The 17,629-nt window shown below is 32.3% G+C and overlaps 1 protein-coding gene across 1 annotated transcript; it reads left to right on the top strand.

Annotated features, from left to right (window-relative positions):
* Positions 1–10,407: 10,407 nt before the first annotated feature.
* LOC132755083 (uncharacterized) lies at positions 10,408–14,225 on the top strand. The gene is made up of 3 exons (XM_060745880.1): positions 10,408–10,421; positions 11,297–12,194; positions 13,842–14,225. Exons 1-3 carry the CDS (start codon positions 10,408–10,410, stop codon positions 14,223–14,225), a joined length of 1,296 nt encoding a protein of 431 aa, XP_060601863.1.
* The last annotated feature ends 3,404 nt before the right edge of the window (positions 14,226–17,629 follow it).

Below are 17,629 nucleotides of genomic sequence, written 5' to 3'. Positions count from 1 at the left end.
AAATCAGATTTATTAACTAGCTTAGACAAATTTGTTGAACTTTATGTCTCTAAAATGAATCAGTACTTATTAAATTAAATTAGATTAATTAATTAAATCGAACTACCAACAGTTTTTTTTAAAGGTTCTAAAGATAATGTAGGACGACACTTGAGCCTCGAAGAAGAAATAATAGGAATGCCTATCACGGTCTTGCAAGATTGGCCTTTTGAAACAGATTTGCTTTCATAATCTTTCGTAAAGTACAAAACAAAATTGAGTAATTTACTTTAAGGATAGGTATTTAAAGAATCTTTCTTTATGGCTGATATGTAAAACATTGAGTGAAAATTTAGCTTAATATTTCTATAATTGAAACATATTAGTCATATAGCAGAAATTAATATATTTACAGATTGTGCGAGGTACAAAACGAAGATGGCATAAAAGATATACTAAAATACCAAAAAGAACTAACCATACATCTAAACTCTATGTAAAAATACATGTATTGTGATCCCAAATTATCACAATAGATTTGTCTAAATATTTTGATTGACATATGTTTATTATAGCCAACAAGTTGTTGTGTTTTAGTGACTCAAAAATTCATCAAAAATGTCGCGAGAGAACACCAATATGGCATTAGTATCTCTAATTGTCACTACTGTCACATTAATAGCTTTTCATATGATATGTGTTTGATTTCTAATTTCCAAGGATATTAGGTTTAACGAATGGTCAGATTGGCTTTGTTTTCTATTAGAATACACGTGATATTATCCTTGAATCCTGAAATTATAGTCTACTTTAACTTACACCTCAATTGTCAAGTTCACTATAAAAAATCTTTCAGAAATGCCGCTAATGAAGCGTGTTGTTAAGAAGATAATTTATCTAGAGCAAAAATAATACATGGTTTTGTTCAAAATTAGTCTATTAACCATTAATATTGTATTAAGGTGTCTTATCATCACTGTATTAGTCGTTCGAGGTCACACGTCAAATTTTACCAAACTGTAACATTTGGTATTGATAGAAAAAATATACAATATAACACATATGTTCCAACACTGATTTCTTCATTTCCATGAAGATGAAAAAAATGGTGTCAAATGTCCGCTTCTTTGTCGGATTGTGTACTTGATAATGTCTTTCTTGAAAAATAACGTCAATAAATACAATGACGTCAAATATTCCAATTATACAGTGTAAAAACCTTGATTTTTATTGAAAGTTATTTTTCAACATAAATCCTAACTTCAAGATCTAATTTTTATTAGAAGGAGTTTTGTTTGTAAAATAATGTCTTTTCTTTACCAAATGCTGTAACAATTTTTAACATATCAACTATTATGAACATTAATCTGCTCGCAATCAAACATTTACACTATAACGTACATTTGGTTCAAATTATCCGTCTCGCCGTTAAAGCTTTACAGCTTACATTTTCTGTGGCAAAATACATGTATATCAAATACTGTGCCAATTGGAATCCATCGTTTCTTGCACGCAAATCTTCAACCTGATTCTTGTAGTCTAACCAATCCCTATTCAGATGACTGAGCAACACAATTTGTTTTTGAAATCCCCTTGACAAGTTCATCACTCAAATACAGCAGGTAAAGGAATAACTTATTGAAAATTAATATTACCTTGTTTTATCTTAGATTTGTATAAGTATTGACATCATCAAATCAATAATTGAACCTAACCACGCTAAATATCTTAAATGGACTTGTCTATCTTCTAATCAAGACAAAACCATTCGTCAGATGTAGAGAACATTTCAAAATGAAATATTGACTGAATAGCGACATGTGTAGACTATGATCTTTGTCGGATGGGTAGAATCAGTTCCCGCCAGCAGACTATGGTTGAATATGGTCCTTTGTTAGTGGAGGATAAAACATCATAGCATCTTGCTAAGGAAGCGTTCAACTGTCAAAGCAAATAATGATTATGAGCTTTGTAATTTTCAATCTCAGAGTTTTCAAACACTTTTTAGATAACGCGCATATTGGTATTTGTATCATTTTTAAGAAAAGGTGTATTTTATATTGTATATTTGCTGTTTTACCTCTATCAATATATCGACAGAATGACATATCTTAAGAAATTTTAATTTCCGTTTCGCTGCTGATGTAAACAATAATTGTGCAGTTTGAGATGTAATTCTTAATGAAATATATATTCTACATATGGACAGAGCATCAAATTTTAATATTCAAAGATTCTATTCGATTCAAAGTTCATTCAATATTTTCAAACTAGTAAGAGGTAAAAATTCTCCATTCTCTTCATTTCAATATGCATTGATGAGGTGTCTGATGAAGGTGAGGGTGACTGATAAAGCTAAATTTTTCAGACATGCACTTTATCAACAGAACTTACCGTAAAGACATGTTAAAAAACCAATATGCTAAGTAAGAAAATTATGTACGCAGTAACCTGTATTATGTTAAATCTTGCAAAACATAAACAAACTTTTATGACTAGATATGTCGTGATATGAAATAACTTTCTCAGACTTCGTCAATCAAGTCATGATTAAATATATCATTCAAATATTAGATAAAGCGTGGTAACTTCAATCACGTGATCAAGTTATCTGTAGTATAAAAGATGAAATAATATGAGTTTTTTATACGCTGTTGAGAACAATAAAGATACATTTGTACTTAGACCCAAAAAGTTTAAAACAAAATGATAACAACATGCGTTGCAACAATCAAAATATACATGTATGTAGTTCATTGTTCCATTAGAAATACATTCATACAAAGGTTTTTCCAGATACGTGTACTTATACATCACAAGAGCAGACGTCAAGTGCTGTGTGGCTGTCGTGAAACGTTGCCATGAAATTTTGCTGTTTAATGCTTCCAAGGGACTACTTTTTTCCAGATATTTGAAAAGAAAATGAGTTGTCGTGCATTTGGCATCAATGAATTATCATATGCGTAATTCTCATCTGGCTTAAATCATTTAATATAACATATCTAGAGCAAAGTCACCGCATTTTTAACGATATTAAGCTGGTCTAAATATCGTACAATACATCGTTTATAAATAAAATAATATTTTGATGAGCAAAATACCTTTCATGTCATTTTACATTAGATTTCAATTCCTTTTTAACCATAAGTTACTATATAACCATAACACTAGTTATTTGTTAACTTGAGTAAAAACATTCAGATAATTCTAATTTCAATTTAAACATTAGAACGTTCATCGCGTGTCACTAGATCCATGATGATCAAAGATGTTCCGATATCTTTTGCCGACGATTTGAAATGTTTTGCTTAATGAATATATTTTTTGTTTTTACATTGGGCGCAAGGCTGCAAAAATGTCCAGATAGCAATTTGATAAATTGCTTCAAATTGCATTTCAACATTAAAAGATCATGTTTTGTAAACAATAATGATAATAATGATAATAATAATAATGCACATAATATGAGTGCAAAATATCAAATAGAATTAAGGTAAAGCCATTTCCATTTATCTATTAAACGATTCATGAAAGAAATATAAGATAATGGAACATTAATCATATAAATGTCTCTATTTTTATAGTTATATTCTCCAGATAATTTTGTGCAATATTCAAACAGTTTTAAGTCTTTATATCTTCAAACTTTACCTTAAAGGGACTCCACCTAGGGTTTTTGTTTGTTTTGTTTTTTTGACATTACGGGACTGGAATATTTTTTCCAAAATATGTGTACCATTCAATGTAGGTCTGAACCAAAACTTGCAAATATTCCGATCTTTCGCTTAATCCTTTCTTTTGCAGAATAATCATTTTGCCTGTGCAAAATGATTAAAAAAAGCGCTGTAACGCTTTTCACTTAAATGGGTACTACCAACGATTTTCAATTTAATCCTAAGTATAAGTCATGATTATCCATTGCAGATTTGTACATTTCATGTATAAAATCCAAATTTTATGTTTAAGATTTTTCACCTCAATGGAGGTCCTATAAGCTCTTCTTCCCATAAGCTAGAGGCTACTGGATGAATTAAAGGTCACTCAAACGGTAAAATGGAAAATTTTGCAGGCTCGTTTTACGCTTGTTCAGAAAAAACATATTTCTTGTCACTAAGATATTAATATCGGACCAGCATGGAGTTCATATCGGCCATTGGATGAAAGTGATTTTTCATGTACTCCATTTTGCCGTCGTAGTACTAGTTTCTTATATCTTCGTTAACTTTGAACTTCCATTCATCCAAACTCTCGCACAAACATACTTAATATGTTTTTACGGTTCTCAATGATTTTGATAAAGCAACCTTTAAATTCTCTTATCCTCTTTCTATAGTCCTTTTCGGACAATTTTAAGAAACTTTGTATATTTAGCTAAAGCAGCCTTAATATTAACACTACAAAGAAATAGTAAATTCATCACAGGATAACTATGAACTTATTTTTTATCAGTAATAATAAATGAAAGTGTGATGCACAAATAAAGGTGAACTGAGTTTTATTTTAAACGTCTAAGACAATTCTTTATTTAAAACTCCCCAATTTTGCAACAACGACTTATATGTTCTTCCTATCCACACTATCTTTTTCGCAAAAGGTTATTTCCTCGCAAATGTTTGTCGTTTCATAATTTCTAATTAGTTTGTACTTATTAATTTGAGTTAATTTCAAATTGACTCGACACTCTTAGTCGTGTCCTTTAAATCGCTTTAAGTAAAACTTCAAAATAGCTTACCGATAAAAGCAGATAAAGTGATGTTTTGTTTTTGTAAAATATCTGTGAAAACGGTTATCTCTTGAGAGCCATGAAAAGGAAGCTTAAAATTCTCCTTTTGATTAGTAAATATCAAAGATGCTTTCTTTTCGAGAGTGTTTCAATAACCTTATAACTTCCAACACAATCTAACTAAAATAAATTTGTATAAACTAAAGATGCGTTTTATTCCTCAAAATTGTTAAAAGATATAATATCATAGTCATAATCGTTTATTTGAACCTTAAACAGATCGCAATGTTTTTATCTCCATTAAGATTTTTCTATTCCATCATGTTAGGTGCTAGAGAAAAACTGTGTTTTTAATTTCTTTGTTTTCCCTTTCTTCTTGAAATCACGGATTCAGAAGATATCGATCGATGTTTTGTACATGTTACATGTTCCTTTAAAGACTCAAAACTTTTAATGATTTAATGGAATCTGACCAACGGACAAACTTAAAGCAGCATACCTCCAGATTTATACTTATTATCATGAAAATTTGAAAATGTTTTAAACCGTATAATATTGTAAAGTTACCAAAAGAATGCAATTTACCTATTATAAATGGCACTAACAACCAATGTAAATTACTATAAAGAGGTCAAATATGAAAAAATATCCCTAACTGCGTTAGTAATGCAGTAGAAATATAGTTATACATACTGAAAAATTCGGCCATTAATCGCACATAACATGTAAATTTTTACTATAATTTTGAATCTTTATAACTTTCCTAAAATCTTAGTACATTTTTCTCATAATATTTTTGCTCATCTGGAGGCGTGCAGCTTACAATGTTAACAATCATGTTGTTCAGTGTTGTTATATTTTTTCTGGTCCTTCGGGATCATTGTTACCAGATTTTTTAAGTTTTGAAAATTGAGTTCCTCTGAAGCTGGCGCTAGGGAGGCTTGGGGTTGCACTTTTCCATTATCCCTCATGTACATACTCAATCAAAGCGAATCTGAAATTTTCATGTTATTTTGTTGTGATTAGTGCTGCTAAGGGATCAACACACTGTACATATTTTTTTTCTGAACAGTGGTGTTTTGTTGCGGGTTACGTATTTATTGGCACTTCTGAAATATACACTTGATGCCTTAATCATGTATAATTGAAAAAATATTATCAAATGTCCGTTCCTTTTAACACGGAGACTTGTTATTGAAAATGGTTAAAGTTACATTTAATAAATTTCATAAAAAAACTAAATAGCGGCATTTCATTAATAAATTGGGTTTTATATCGACTCCAGGTCTTATTTTGGTGTCCAAACAACCAAAATGAGTTTTATTAGCATAAAAATAGGTCACCTCATTGTGGCGAAATGGGAAATACAATTTTTGTTTGCATGAGAAACTCCGCCTTCGGATCATCCGTACATCAATATTAAATCAACAAACATGACTATAAGTGGCAGTCCTAATATAACGGTATATGTCCGCATTGTAACGGATGTTTTCATACAAATTTAATCATTTTACGAGATTATTACTTTTACTGAACCCCAGGTTTAGTGCACCTTGAAGCTTAAACGGTTAAAGTGTGTTTGCACAAGAAAATATCACATTTGCTGTGTTCCGAATAGCAACTATAAAACTGTGACGTAGCGCATACACGAGCTCATTATAGTCTTCATTTGCATGTTAAAATTCGTATACGAACTTTAGTGGTACCGTGGGGTTTCCCGTTTAAAATCCTAATTTATGAACAATATTTGATGAGATTTACAACAATACTATTTAACAGGTTAATGAAACTGTAGAATGTTTGATTTTTAGGCCGACGGCAAAATATTTTTACATATTTATTTAATGTAACTTTAAAGAAACAGATAACATTGTATAGAAAATATTTGTGAATGTAATCTTACAGTTATGTAAATAGATGTTTACATAATTGCTCCTCGATATTTGTTAATATAGTTGGCAGCAAGTTGTGTTTTTATCAAACTCGAAATATTTGTGAAATATTGGCGCAAATGAACATCAGTATGATTGTTATAATCATTGCTGATTGTGTCCTTTGTTTTGATTGCCGGCTTTACTTATGATATGTGATTCATTACTAATATCCAGGAAATCAAGCTGAAATGATATAATTGTGCAGCCGGAAAAGAATTTCTTGCATATCAGACTGGCGTTTCCGTGAGTTTTACCCATGCCGAAATTTCTCCAGATGAGTCGCGTGCTGTACAATGGTACGGTTAGGATGACGTCATTTTACCGTTATAAATGAAGTTGTAATTCATACGCTGTTGTGAGAAAGTAGTTACGGTTGTAATGATATAAATTTTTATTGAAAATAAAGATAAAGAATTTAAAAATAATGGATTATGGAAGAATATGCAAGAAAAAATATCTGACATATGTTTGCGGTTCGGATCGGAATATTGTCCCTCGGTCACCCGCCCATGGGCGGGTCACCTCGGGGCGGATATTCCGATCCGAACCGCAAAATATGACAGATAATATTAACCTTAACGAATTTGATATTGACTTTGTTCTGTCAGGAGACACGTGATATTATATCTGAATCCTGACATTATAGTCTACTTTAAAAGTGACATTATATCCCATCAGGGGAATATAGTGAGTGTCAAAATAAGTAATTCCTTTCGATTAGACCACTCACTTCGCATGAACGATAAGTAATTCACATTGGCCAACATTTACCAATCATGTTACGTTCAAATTATAAAAAGTTTGGGGTATTTTTTTTATATCTAGGCGGATTTAAATGTATTATTAACATTTTTCAATAGCAACTGTTGGTCAATCATTTCTTTCAAAATATAAAGTTAATTCAGCTCAACTTGACAACGACAATTCGAGCATAATGACACTTTAACGTACACCTCTGTTATCAAGTACATCATTAGAAATGCTTTAAATTTAAATCTTATTAAGCGATCTTATTTAGAAGATATCATTTCCAAGATCAAAACAAATTCATAACTAACGACTGACTACCTGATTACAACTTATATTTTGCGTCAATATATCTTACTTTTATATGTTATACTGTATGCTTCATTTAGTTTTGATCTGTCCATGTCACAAGGTACTTTCTTGCAATGTTGCTACAATTGTTATTAATTAAGTTATGATCCTTAAGGGAACGTTCTTCGAGACAACATTTAATTTCAACATAAATTCCATTATGTCAAAGACAAAATAAAAACTGACAAGGTGCAAAATATGCATCTTAAATTACCGGTAACATGTTGGAATATTGCATTGATACGTATTTTGTGAAAATATGACGTATACAATATAAAGTGACGTTATGACGCTATTCAAATGAACCCGTGTAAAATTCGATATTTGTGTAAGTTATTATACAACATTAATCATCAATTTAAACTCTCATATAAACCGGTTTTTGTACTTTAAAGTAAAGTGTCTGTTTTTAATGCTAGACCACTTTTAACATTTAAACTATTATGAACGCAATGAATGTCAAAACTTGTTAATGATGTTGAAGCTATATGGCATATATTTTGTTTGGAATGATATATATTACAATATGGCAAGTGGAATTCACTGTTCCTCGTGCATTTGCCTTTATGCTGCTGAGCTAAATTAAGTAGCCTTTATCTCCAATGTAGTGCCCTGGGCAAGCCTGTACGTCTGTGCAGTCGGAAAAGGCACTTTTATGTTTGCTGACAAGCAAGTTTTCATTTTGATAGAATGAAGCTGTTAGTATCCATCACACAAATTCATAAGGGTAAGGGTTTACTTATTATAATTCAAATTGAATTTTTGGCTCGGATTTATATAAATCGATATTGTCGATATTGATATTATTGGTATCATTATTGACACGTACCATGATAACTAAAATAAATGGTCTTATCTTTCTTCCATTCCAGACATTACCATTGGAAAATTTCAAAATAATACTGACTGAATAGCGAACCATATAAACTGTAATCTTGGTCTTCTCTGGTCACCTGGGAATAAAATAATGTGTTGCTACCTGCAAGTCCAGGATATAGATGGTCCTTCTTCGGAGGATAATACAATCATCACGATGTATCTTGTATAAGAAGCGCTCAATTATGAAAGCAAAAGAATGGTTTTTGAGTTCTGTAACTTTTAATCCCATCGTTTCAAACACTTTTTATAAGTAATAATACGTCTATTTTTATTTAGAGTTTGATCATTATTTCGTGAAAGACCTTAATTGTTTTCTAAGTAAGTGTTCATTTTTGGAATTGAAACCAAGCGTCATTTGTAATCAAAAACGTTAAAAAGTCGTATAAACTGAGACATTTGAAAATTGCGTGACTACATCAATCGAGTTCTAGGTCTTTGCATTGAGAAACTTGTAGTTTAAGAGAAATATAATTTTAACGATCGGACTTATTAGAATGGATATTGCACGGGAATCTCGCGTAAGAGAACTAAGTTAACATCACTAATATAATTATCACGTCTAGACTGATGTCGCAAGCAAACGAGCCTGAACATATATTCTAGAATTTGATATCTTGGAAAATCAATTGTTGTTGTGAAAAATTCTCCATTACACGAAATTTGAAGAAATTACATTAGTCTGGGTTGGTTTTATCTTAACCCTACAGTATTAATGCGCTTCTATATATAGCAAACAGACGTGTTTTTGTTATCGTTTAAATCTCACCTATAATTGCAGTATGCAGGATGAATTGAAAATGAATTAAAAAAACAAACAATAGAACTCAAGGAAAGGAATTTTTGATATAACGTTAAATTGGGTTATTTAGTTGTTTATTTCTTCATTCTTTCTTTCTTAAATATTTTTTTCTTCCCTTCTTTCTTTCTTTCTTTCTTTCTTTTTCTTTCTTTCTTTCTTTCTTTCTTTCTTTCTTTTGTTGTTGTTGTTGTTGTTGTTGTGTTGTTTAGAGAAGTGTTGAACATATTTCAAACATTTTAATTCTGCATAATCTTTTCGCACAATTTATTACTTTTTTCCATTCGATTATGAAGTCTTAGAGTGTAATGGTTTGTATCACTTATCGTTTAAAGAGTAGAAATATAATTACTTTTGGAGAGAAATCTACAAATTATTCTTAGCATGTATCTTTAATCTTTTCCTTAACATGTAAGAAATCGTTTACTATATACGAGTATATAATGCACTCGAAAAAGCCCTGGCGCAAGGACGTCAACGGTTTTCACTTGATGCGTACACCAGCAGCTAAGCAAAATGAATTAACACTCTTAAAAAATTATTGCTATCTAATAAAAGGCATAGTTCATGTCGATTTAAATTATAATAGATAGCTACTGTTTAATAGCAATCGGAAAAAAGATGATATAATTTCAATTGTTTAAAATGTTTCAAGTCTGATGTGAATCAAGTCAAATCGGCACATATGGTTACGTGACAATCTTACATTTTGCTAAAGGGACCTTCTTTACTTTATCAAAACCAACTCTAGATTTAAAGCAGTTTAGTGACGAATGGTTGGAACATATTTGCAAACTGCAAATATTTCTGCAGAATGTTGTTACATATTTAGAAGCTAATTGAGTTCTACTCCAAGGTCCAATCTTGGTGACGAAGAACTCAGTGGAAATCCTTCTGTATTTTGATATAGAGATTATTTACCCAACTCAATTGGTTATAAATTTTAATGCGTATGTTGACATAATAGGTTATGCATATTAACAGCGCATGACGCCGACATGTCTGACGTCAGGTTAGAGTGACCACAACTTATTGAATGATTTAACGGCGTTCTTTTGGGGATATGTATTTTTTCTAAATGTATGCAAAAAAGACTCAGAAATGAAATATAGGTTTATGTTTCTTATACTGTTGATATTTTTATATAATCTTGCAATTTATAGAGCTACTGTATCTCTTTAATGACTGTTGGTAACCAACAGATGGTTGTATTATCGTATTGAATTGATTGGTGCTTCAATTGCTCTTTCAGACGTAGGCCCCTATATAGACGTATATTCAGATATTATTTCTACAAACAAGACTTAGTGTGCCCTTGTGCCCAACCCTGTTTGGTATCCTGCTGGGCTCCTTGCCGGTGGTCCTATGTTAGGAGATTCGTTCATTGTATGCTACCCTTCCTTGTCGATCTTGTTTTCCATATTTTAGTAGTTAATACAGTGTGATAATTGACATACAGTCAAAAATCGTTTCAGAGTATTTCTTCAATGTTGCTACCCGCATTATCGCAAATGCGGGTAGCAATTGCGATGAGGCAGACGTGTTTTTATAGAGCTCTGACAATATTTGCACATTACCTTGGATTGTAGCTTTATGTTGAATTATTATTTACAGCATGCTGACAATGAACTATCTGTGCATTTATATGTGTTTTTACATTTGTGCTTTATCAGTGTTAAAATGGATTACAAACCAAGAAATTTTACAAAATTTTCATTTTTTTCAACAAAGTGACATATTGAATATCGGAAATCAGTCAGCTGTAAAACGTACCTATAGCCGTGACCAGTTGTTGGACATCGGATTAACGGTATCAAACAATAGCGCACTATTTAGGCTTGATCAGAGTGTATACTGCACAATAAATAAGCTAAACATTTGCTGTAGGGTACATCGACAAAGGGGGAAAAGGGGTGGAAAATTGAAATCATTGAATAAACCACAGGGACCAAATCTAAACAACCTTATATATCCAAAACGAACAAATACAGTGAGTTGTAAAAACGAGAAGGTTACGTGTGCAACATTAAACTGTAGGTCTGCAATTAGGAAAGATTCTTTTATTGGCCAAATCTTACGGGAAGAGAAAATAGACTTTGCAATTCTTACGGAAACTTGGTTCTCCGATCATAAACAGCATCAGTTTGAAACCAGTGACCTAAACCAGTATGGTTATAAACTTAGTGTAACTAATCGGCCAAATAGAATAGGAGGTGGAATAGCATTAACACACAGAACTACTAGTAACAGTCGTAGAATATCAAACGGTGTCACACGAAGTTTTGAGTTTGGGATTTGGCAACTTATTCTAAAGAACATTACTCTGCATATCATGGGTGTTTATAGACCACCATCATTAGCAACAAACTCTCAATTCGTATCAGACTTCTCAGAGTTTATTGAGAATATAGTACCGCAATACTCTAATCTGATGATAATGGGTGATTTTAACCTGCACATCGATGACAGTAGCAGTGTGACGGCGGATTTTAAAGATTCACTTTTCGCAATGGGATTGACACAACATGTAGACTTCAGTACGCATATAGGTGGCAATATCCTAGATTTGGTTATAACAGAGGCAACTAACGGCGTGGAAGTACTGTTATGTGAACCAGGAACGTTAGTTTCAGACCATTATGTTGTTAAAGTTACATTGAATGTAAAGAAGGAAAATATCCTCAGTAAAACTTTCAAAACCCGATCTTGGAGAGATGTTAATGAACCTGCTCTCATACAAGAATTCGAAAACATCGATATTGACACAGATGATGTCGACACTTACGTAAACCGATTTGAGACAAACTTGAACATATTGTAACGATCAGGCCCATCATTTTACGTCCGAAAATAAACCCGTATCCGGAAACTACTTAAGTACTGAAGTAATTAACTCTACTTCATTGACATCAACTTTTAATCATCAAAACATACACTGCATGTACAGATAACTTCATCCTTTTAATATTTACGATGGTTATATTACTTAAAATAACTTATTTTCTACGTTGTAGCCGTTTTTATGATCAAATAGCCACACGCTGCCAATTTAAACATGGCAGCTGGCACTGGCTAAATTTCTGCCTGCGCGAGCTAGGCAGTGACGTCATCGGAGACGATGACGATACTGCCAAGCTAGGCACCCTAGCCAAGCTAGCCACCCAGCGTCCCAGACTATAAATAGCAGCCCGAATCTGCCAAAATTGTCAGTACCTTGGTAGAAAGCCACCAGACCACATCTATACTATATTGAATATGGATGTATCTCCAGCCACCAGAAAGAAAGATGTTAGCGCGAACATTTCTACACCAATAATTTCCTAATAGTCATAATTTCGCGCTTCTATAGAACAATGTATATCAGTATGTGATATGCTTTCACACTTTTTATTTAAATCTTTACTGTGTAATTGTGTTTTGTTTTCCAAGTAATTGATCATTTAAAATCGTTTATGTTTGTGTTTTTTTAATTGTTTGTTCAGAAAAACCAAAACATGCTCTGATCAGATGTCAAGACGTTAATGACGCAAACTGTGAAAAATTATGCACGTTAACGGGCATTCTTTTGTTTTCTATAATATGTCCGCTAGACAATGTCTTTTTTGTCTGTACAATAGAGTATTGTTTGACACTTGGTATTGAAAAAAGCTGTGAACTCCCACGATGATTGCAGTAATTTTCCTTTTTTAACCAGAGTGGTCTACGCGAATTTATGATTTTTGGCAGTCACCTCCGCGAATTCAAAATAGCGCGAATATTTGTATAGACCCCCAAATTGGACCTTTCCGCGAAAATTTGCTTCCGCGAATTTAAATACACATACAGTATATAATACTTTATGCCAGTAATAGTTTATATAGAAGCTTTATATTTAATCATCTAGTTTGGCAGTTTGGCATTATTTACCATTTATGATAGATCCTGACTGAAGACCAAGTTTCCTTAGCCATAATCCCATATTTTATAGTGATACCCATATACCAGGGTAGAACACCACTGTATTTTGTAGTTACCATTTTAGATACCCCAGCAACCTTATAGCATTTCATGGTAATTCCTACCATAGAATTTGTACCAGACCACAGGCAAGACGTGACACCGTATTTGTCAAGCCTTTCATTACATCTTATATTATACATTATTCTAGACGTAACAGAAAATTATTCCTGACATAAGACGAGGAGCCCAAGCCAGAGCCATCCACAGAAGATACTATATACCAATTTTATTGTTTGTGAAATGTAAATTTAATAAATTGTTGAGTTAATCTTATTTCAGGTGTCCGTATTTTTAGTCCTTGTGTCCCTATTTTCCCTTATCCATTTACGTGTGTTTGAGAAGAACCCACGTGTCGATATTGAAGTGTGTCCGGGCTAGCAGACCCCGGGTACGTTTCAATATTCTTAATGAACATGTACCCTTAACTGAAAAGACAAAAATATGTCGAGCACCTAAACCTTGGTTTAACGAAAACATTGTTGTCCTGAAACGTGAACTTCGAAAAGCGGAGCGTTTATGGACGAAATACAAAGAACCTGAACAGTTACAAACCTATAAGAATTTACGTAACAAGTACTGCCATGCCATCGAACGAGAAAAAACATTAACGCTCAGTGAAAAAGTGTCCAACTCTAAAGGTGATTCAAAAAAGCTCTACGCTCTGGTTTCTGAACTGACAGGAACAAAATCTGAAAATCCTATGCCAAGTGGAATAAGTGACAGCACTCTTTCGGACAATTTTGCTGATTACTTTATGAACAAAATCTCTAAAATCAGAGACTCCCTTCATGAGTTTAACAAAATACAAGCCAATTAATAAAAGCGTCCCAGTCCTTGATGAATTTAAGGAGCTTTCACAAGACGAAGTCAAACTACTGATAGGTGAATTAAACACTAAATCTTGTGAGTTAGACATATTACCTACACATGTTCTCAAACAATATATTACACATTTACTTCCAATTATCACTAAACTGGTAAAATCTACCCTTTAAAAACAAGGCGGGTTCCCACCCAAGTTTGGAAACAGGCTATGGGGTTAAACCCCTCTTTTGAAAAAAATGTGGGTTTGGGAATTACATAAAAAGCAATTATAGGCCTATGGATTTAATTTGATTTTTCTTTCAAAAGCTAAAAAAAAAAAAAGCAGTATTTTTTAAGACTTCATAAATGCCACCCCAGCACAATTTTTTTCCCCCAAAAAAATTTAAAATCCCATAAAAGACAAAATCATCATTGAACCCGGTTTTACTTGGGTTTTGGTAAATTTGCCCCCTCCCTTTTGGGGTTTATGGAACACCCAAGAGGTTTTACAGAAACTTTTATTGCCCCTCGACCATTAATTTCCCCCCTTTTGAATGTTTGATCATGAAAATCAAACTGGGTTTGTGGGTCAAGCAGCAATATGGTGTTAGTGACAACCGCCTCTTTTGGGTTTGGTTTCTTACTTAAAATTTTAAACCCCGTATTTTGTGTAGGGTTAGCGTTCAATTCATTTTTTTTAAAAATTCAATCGTTTGGAATGGGCAGTGTGACACGGGGAAGTGCCTAGGACCATGGCTATATCTTGCATATGCAGGAACACATTTTTGACCCCAATACCGCCCCTTTCAATTTGCTGTCTGTGGGTTCGCAGGAATGACACATTTGCTCAAAAAACGTTCAGGCTTTCACTCAAAAACCCAGTGAAAACTAAAGCAATTCAAAGACATCGAGAGAATTGTGCAATCACCATAAAAGACTGGCCTGAACCAGAATTAAGCTGAAAATGAACACTTCGAAAACCGAGTTTATCATTTTTGGAGCAAAAACGCCATCAACTTCACCAAATGCCAGACAACTGAAATTGACATCGCCGGTGACAAAGTCAGTTCGCGTAAAATGTATTCGTTACTTAGGAGCCTATCTAGATGAAACATTAAACCTTAAAGAACATGTAAAAAATAAATGTAGAACAGCCATGCTCAACTTTTATAGAATTAAGAATATACGCAACCATCTTACCAAAGAAGCAACAGAAACTCTTATCTTAAGTCTAGTGATCTCACATCTTGATTACTGCAATGTGATTTTGTATGGTATTCCCGATAAAGACATTTACAAACTCCAAAGGATACAAATCATGTGTGCAAAGTTGGTTTTAAAACGTCGGAAATTTGATAGTTCTAAACAGGCATTGTACGATTTGCATTGGTTACCTATTAAAGCAAGAATAAATCAGAAAATTCTAACATTCATGTACCAATGTTCTGTAGGCAGCGCACCGCTTTACCTGGCTGAACTTTTAAGCCGGCAGGTTCCAAAGCGACAAGGGCTCAGATCAGCTGATTTAGTAGACAGTGTTTACGAAGTGCCTTTTAATAAAAGAAAAACATTCAGTGACAGAAGTTTAAGTACGGCGGGACCGAAATTATGGAACCAATTACCAATAGATATTAGACAGTCTCAGTCTCTAGATGTGTTTAAACATAAACTAAAAACACCCACTTTTTCAATAACTTCTACTCATTGTTTTAATTTAATTTTTGGCTTTAACAACTACGGTGATTCAGAACAATTTGCTAAGCAATAATCTAGCACAATTGCTGTTGTAAAATTCAAGTAACTTCTGCGTTTTAGTCTGATATTTTTACATAACCTATGTGTTTTACCAGAAATACATGTATTTAATTTTTTAATGACTGTGTAAGAACCAACTATATTGTTATATGTTTTAGTTATTTTTATTCGTTTTTATGCTCTTTGTATTATGTGCTGGGTCTCTGATATTCTACGGTATATTTTAGGCAATATTTCTTTTTTTGTTTAAATTGTCTGTATCACTTTTATTATTTGTATTTTAGCATTTTTTGACGCTGCTTTCATGTTAAAACAGTATCATTATGGGATTTTAGTTTAAATTGTATTTTATTGTAAAACGACATTGAATACATGTTTAATTGTAAATAATAGGCGTTTAACCAAATAAACCAGTTTCAGTTTCAGTTTCAATGCAAAAGGTCTCCTTTTTTGTATTTTTGCTTTTTTACTCTCTTTCTACATCTGAACAAAATTATATGTCTAGATAAAATTAATTCTTTTATTGTTGTTGTTGTTTCTTTTTTTTATGCAGTAATTGTGCAATTATACCAAGTTGTAATTCTTGTCGAAGAAGAAAAATGTTCTATATAGTGACAAGGCATAAAATATATTAATATACAACACCGCTGTTTTAGATAGATAGTTTTTTTTTACAAACGATCAAATACGCATTCAGTTTGTATACCAATGACAAATCTCCAATCAAAATTCATAAAGGTACTTATTTCTTCAGCTTGTAGACTATTTTAGTTGCTTATAACAGTAATAAATCAATGTGGTTTAGTAAGTACACTATTCACGCACTAACCTGAATGACCTTACTAAACATAAAATATATGTTATGACTTGATATATATTGACTTTTTCAAGCTTCGTTAAATAAAAAAAATGCTCAACTATGTCATTAAAATATTATCATTAACAAGGATACTTACATCACAAGATCAAGTTATCTGTATCAAAAAATGATCAAATGTATAATTCCTTTTAATTTTATGCTTTTGAGTGGATTACTAATTTATCCGTGAAAATTTATTTGATAATTTCACAGTGAAATTATAAATATACAATTTCACACATTTCAATGTCGAGACTACTTTTTAAAGATTTTCCCAGTGTGGTACCTCAGTTTTATTGTTTTCTGTTTTTATTAGCGGAAAAAAGCTGAAATTGATAAAGAACTTAAATTTCAAAAGTAATAAAAAGAAAAATCTTTCTTCATTTCATTCAAATTACCAATCTCTATTTTTTTGTTTCATTTTTGTCTGAAAAGTACACTTCATTCCACATGCAAAACTGTTCTTGGTGACATTTGGGCATATTTAAGTATCCTACTAGCAATAACTGCCTAATGCAATATGAAAACTTGAAAAGCAATGACAGTCATCCGCCTGAAGAATAAGTAAACAACCAAGCGTTCGTAACAGCCTTTCAACAATTCCATGTTTTCCAAATTATTCCTAGCCGCTTTTTGAATGTTAACAATTTGTCAACAATTATTTATTGTCTGTTACAATCCTAAAATAAGTTTAATTTCTTATATAAAAAGAAGTATGACTAACAAATCCAAATTATATACCTCTGAATCAAACCGATTATTTTCGTCCCGTGAAATACACAACTTTTAAAAATGGCGACCGC

Source organism: Ruditapes philippinarum, unplaced genomic scaffold (genome assembly GCF_026571515.1).
Source record: "Ruditapes philippinarum isolate M1 unplaced genomic scaffold, ASM2657151v2 ctg268_1_1_1_1, whole genome shotgun sequence".
Lineage (NCBI taxonomy): Eukaryota > Metazoa > Mollusca > Bivalvia > Venerida > Veneridae > Ruditapes > Ruditapes philippinarum.
This window is presented reverse-complemented; position numbering and strand designations above follow the sequence as displayed.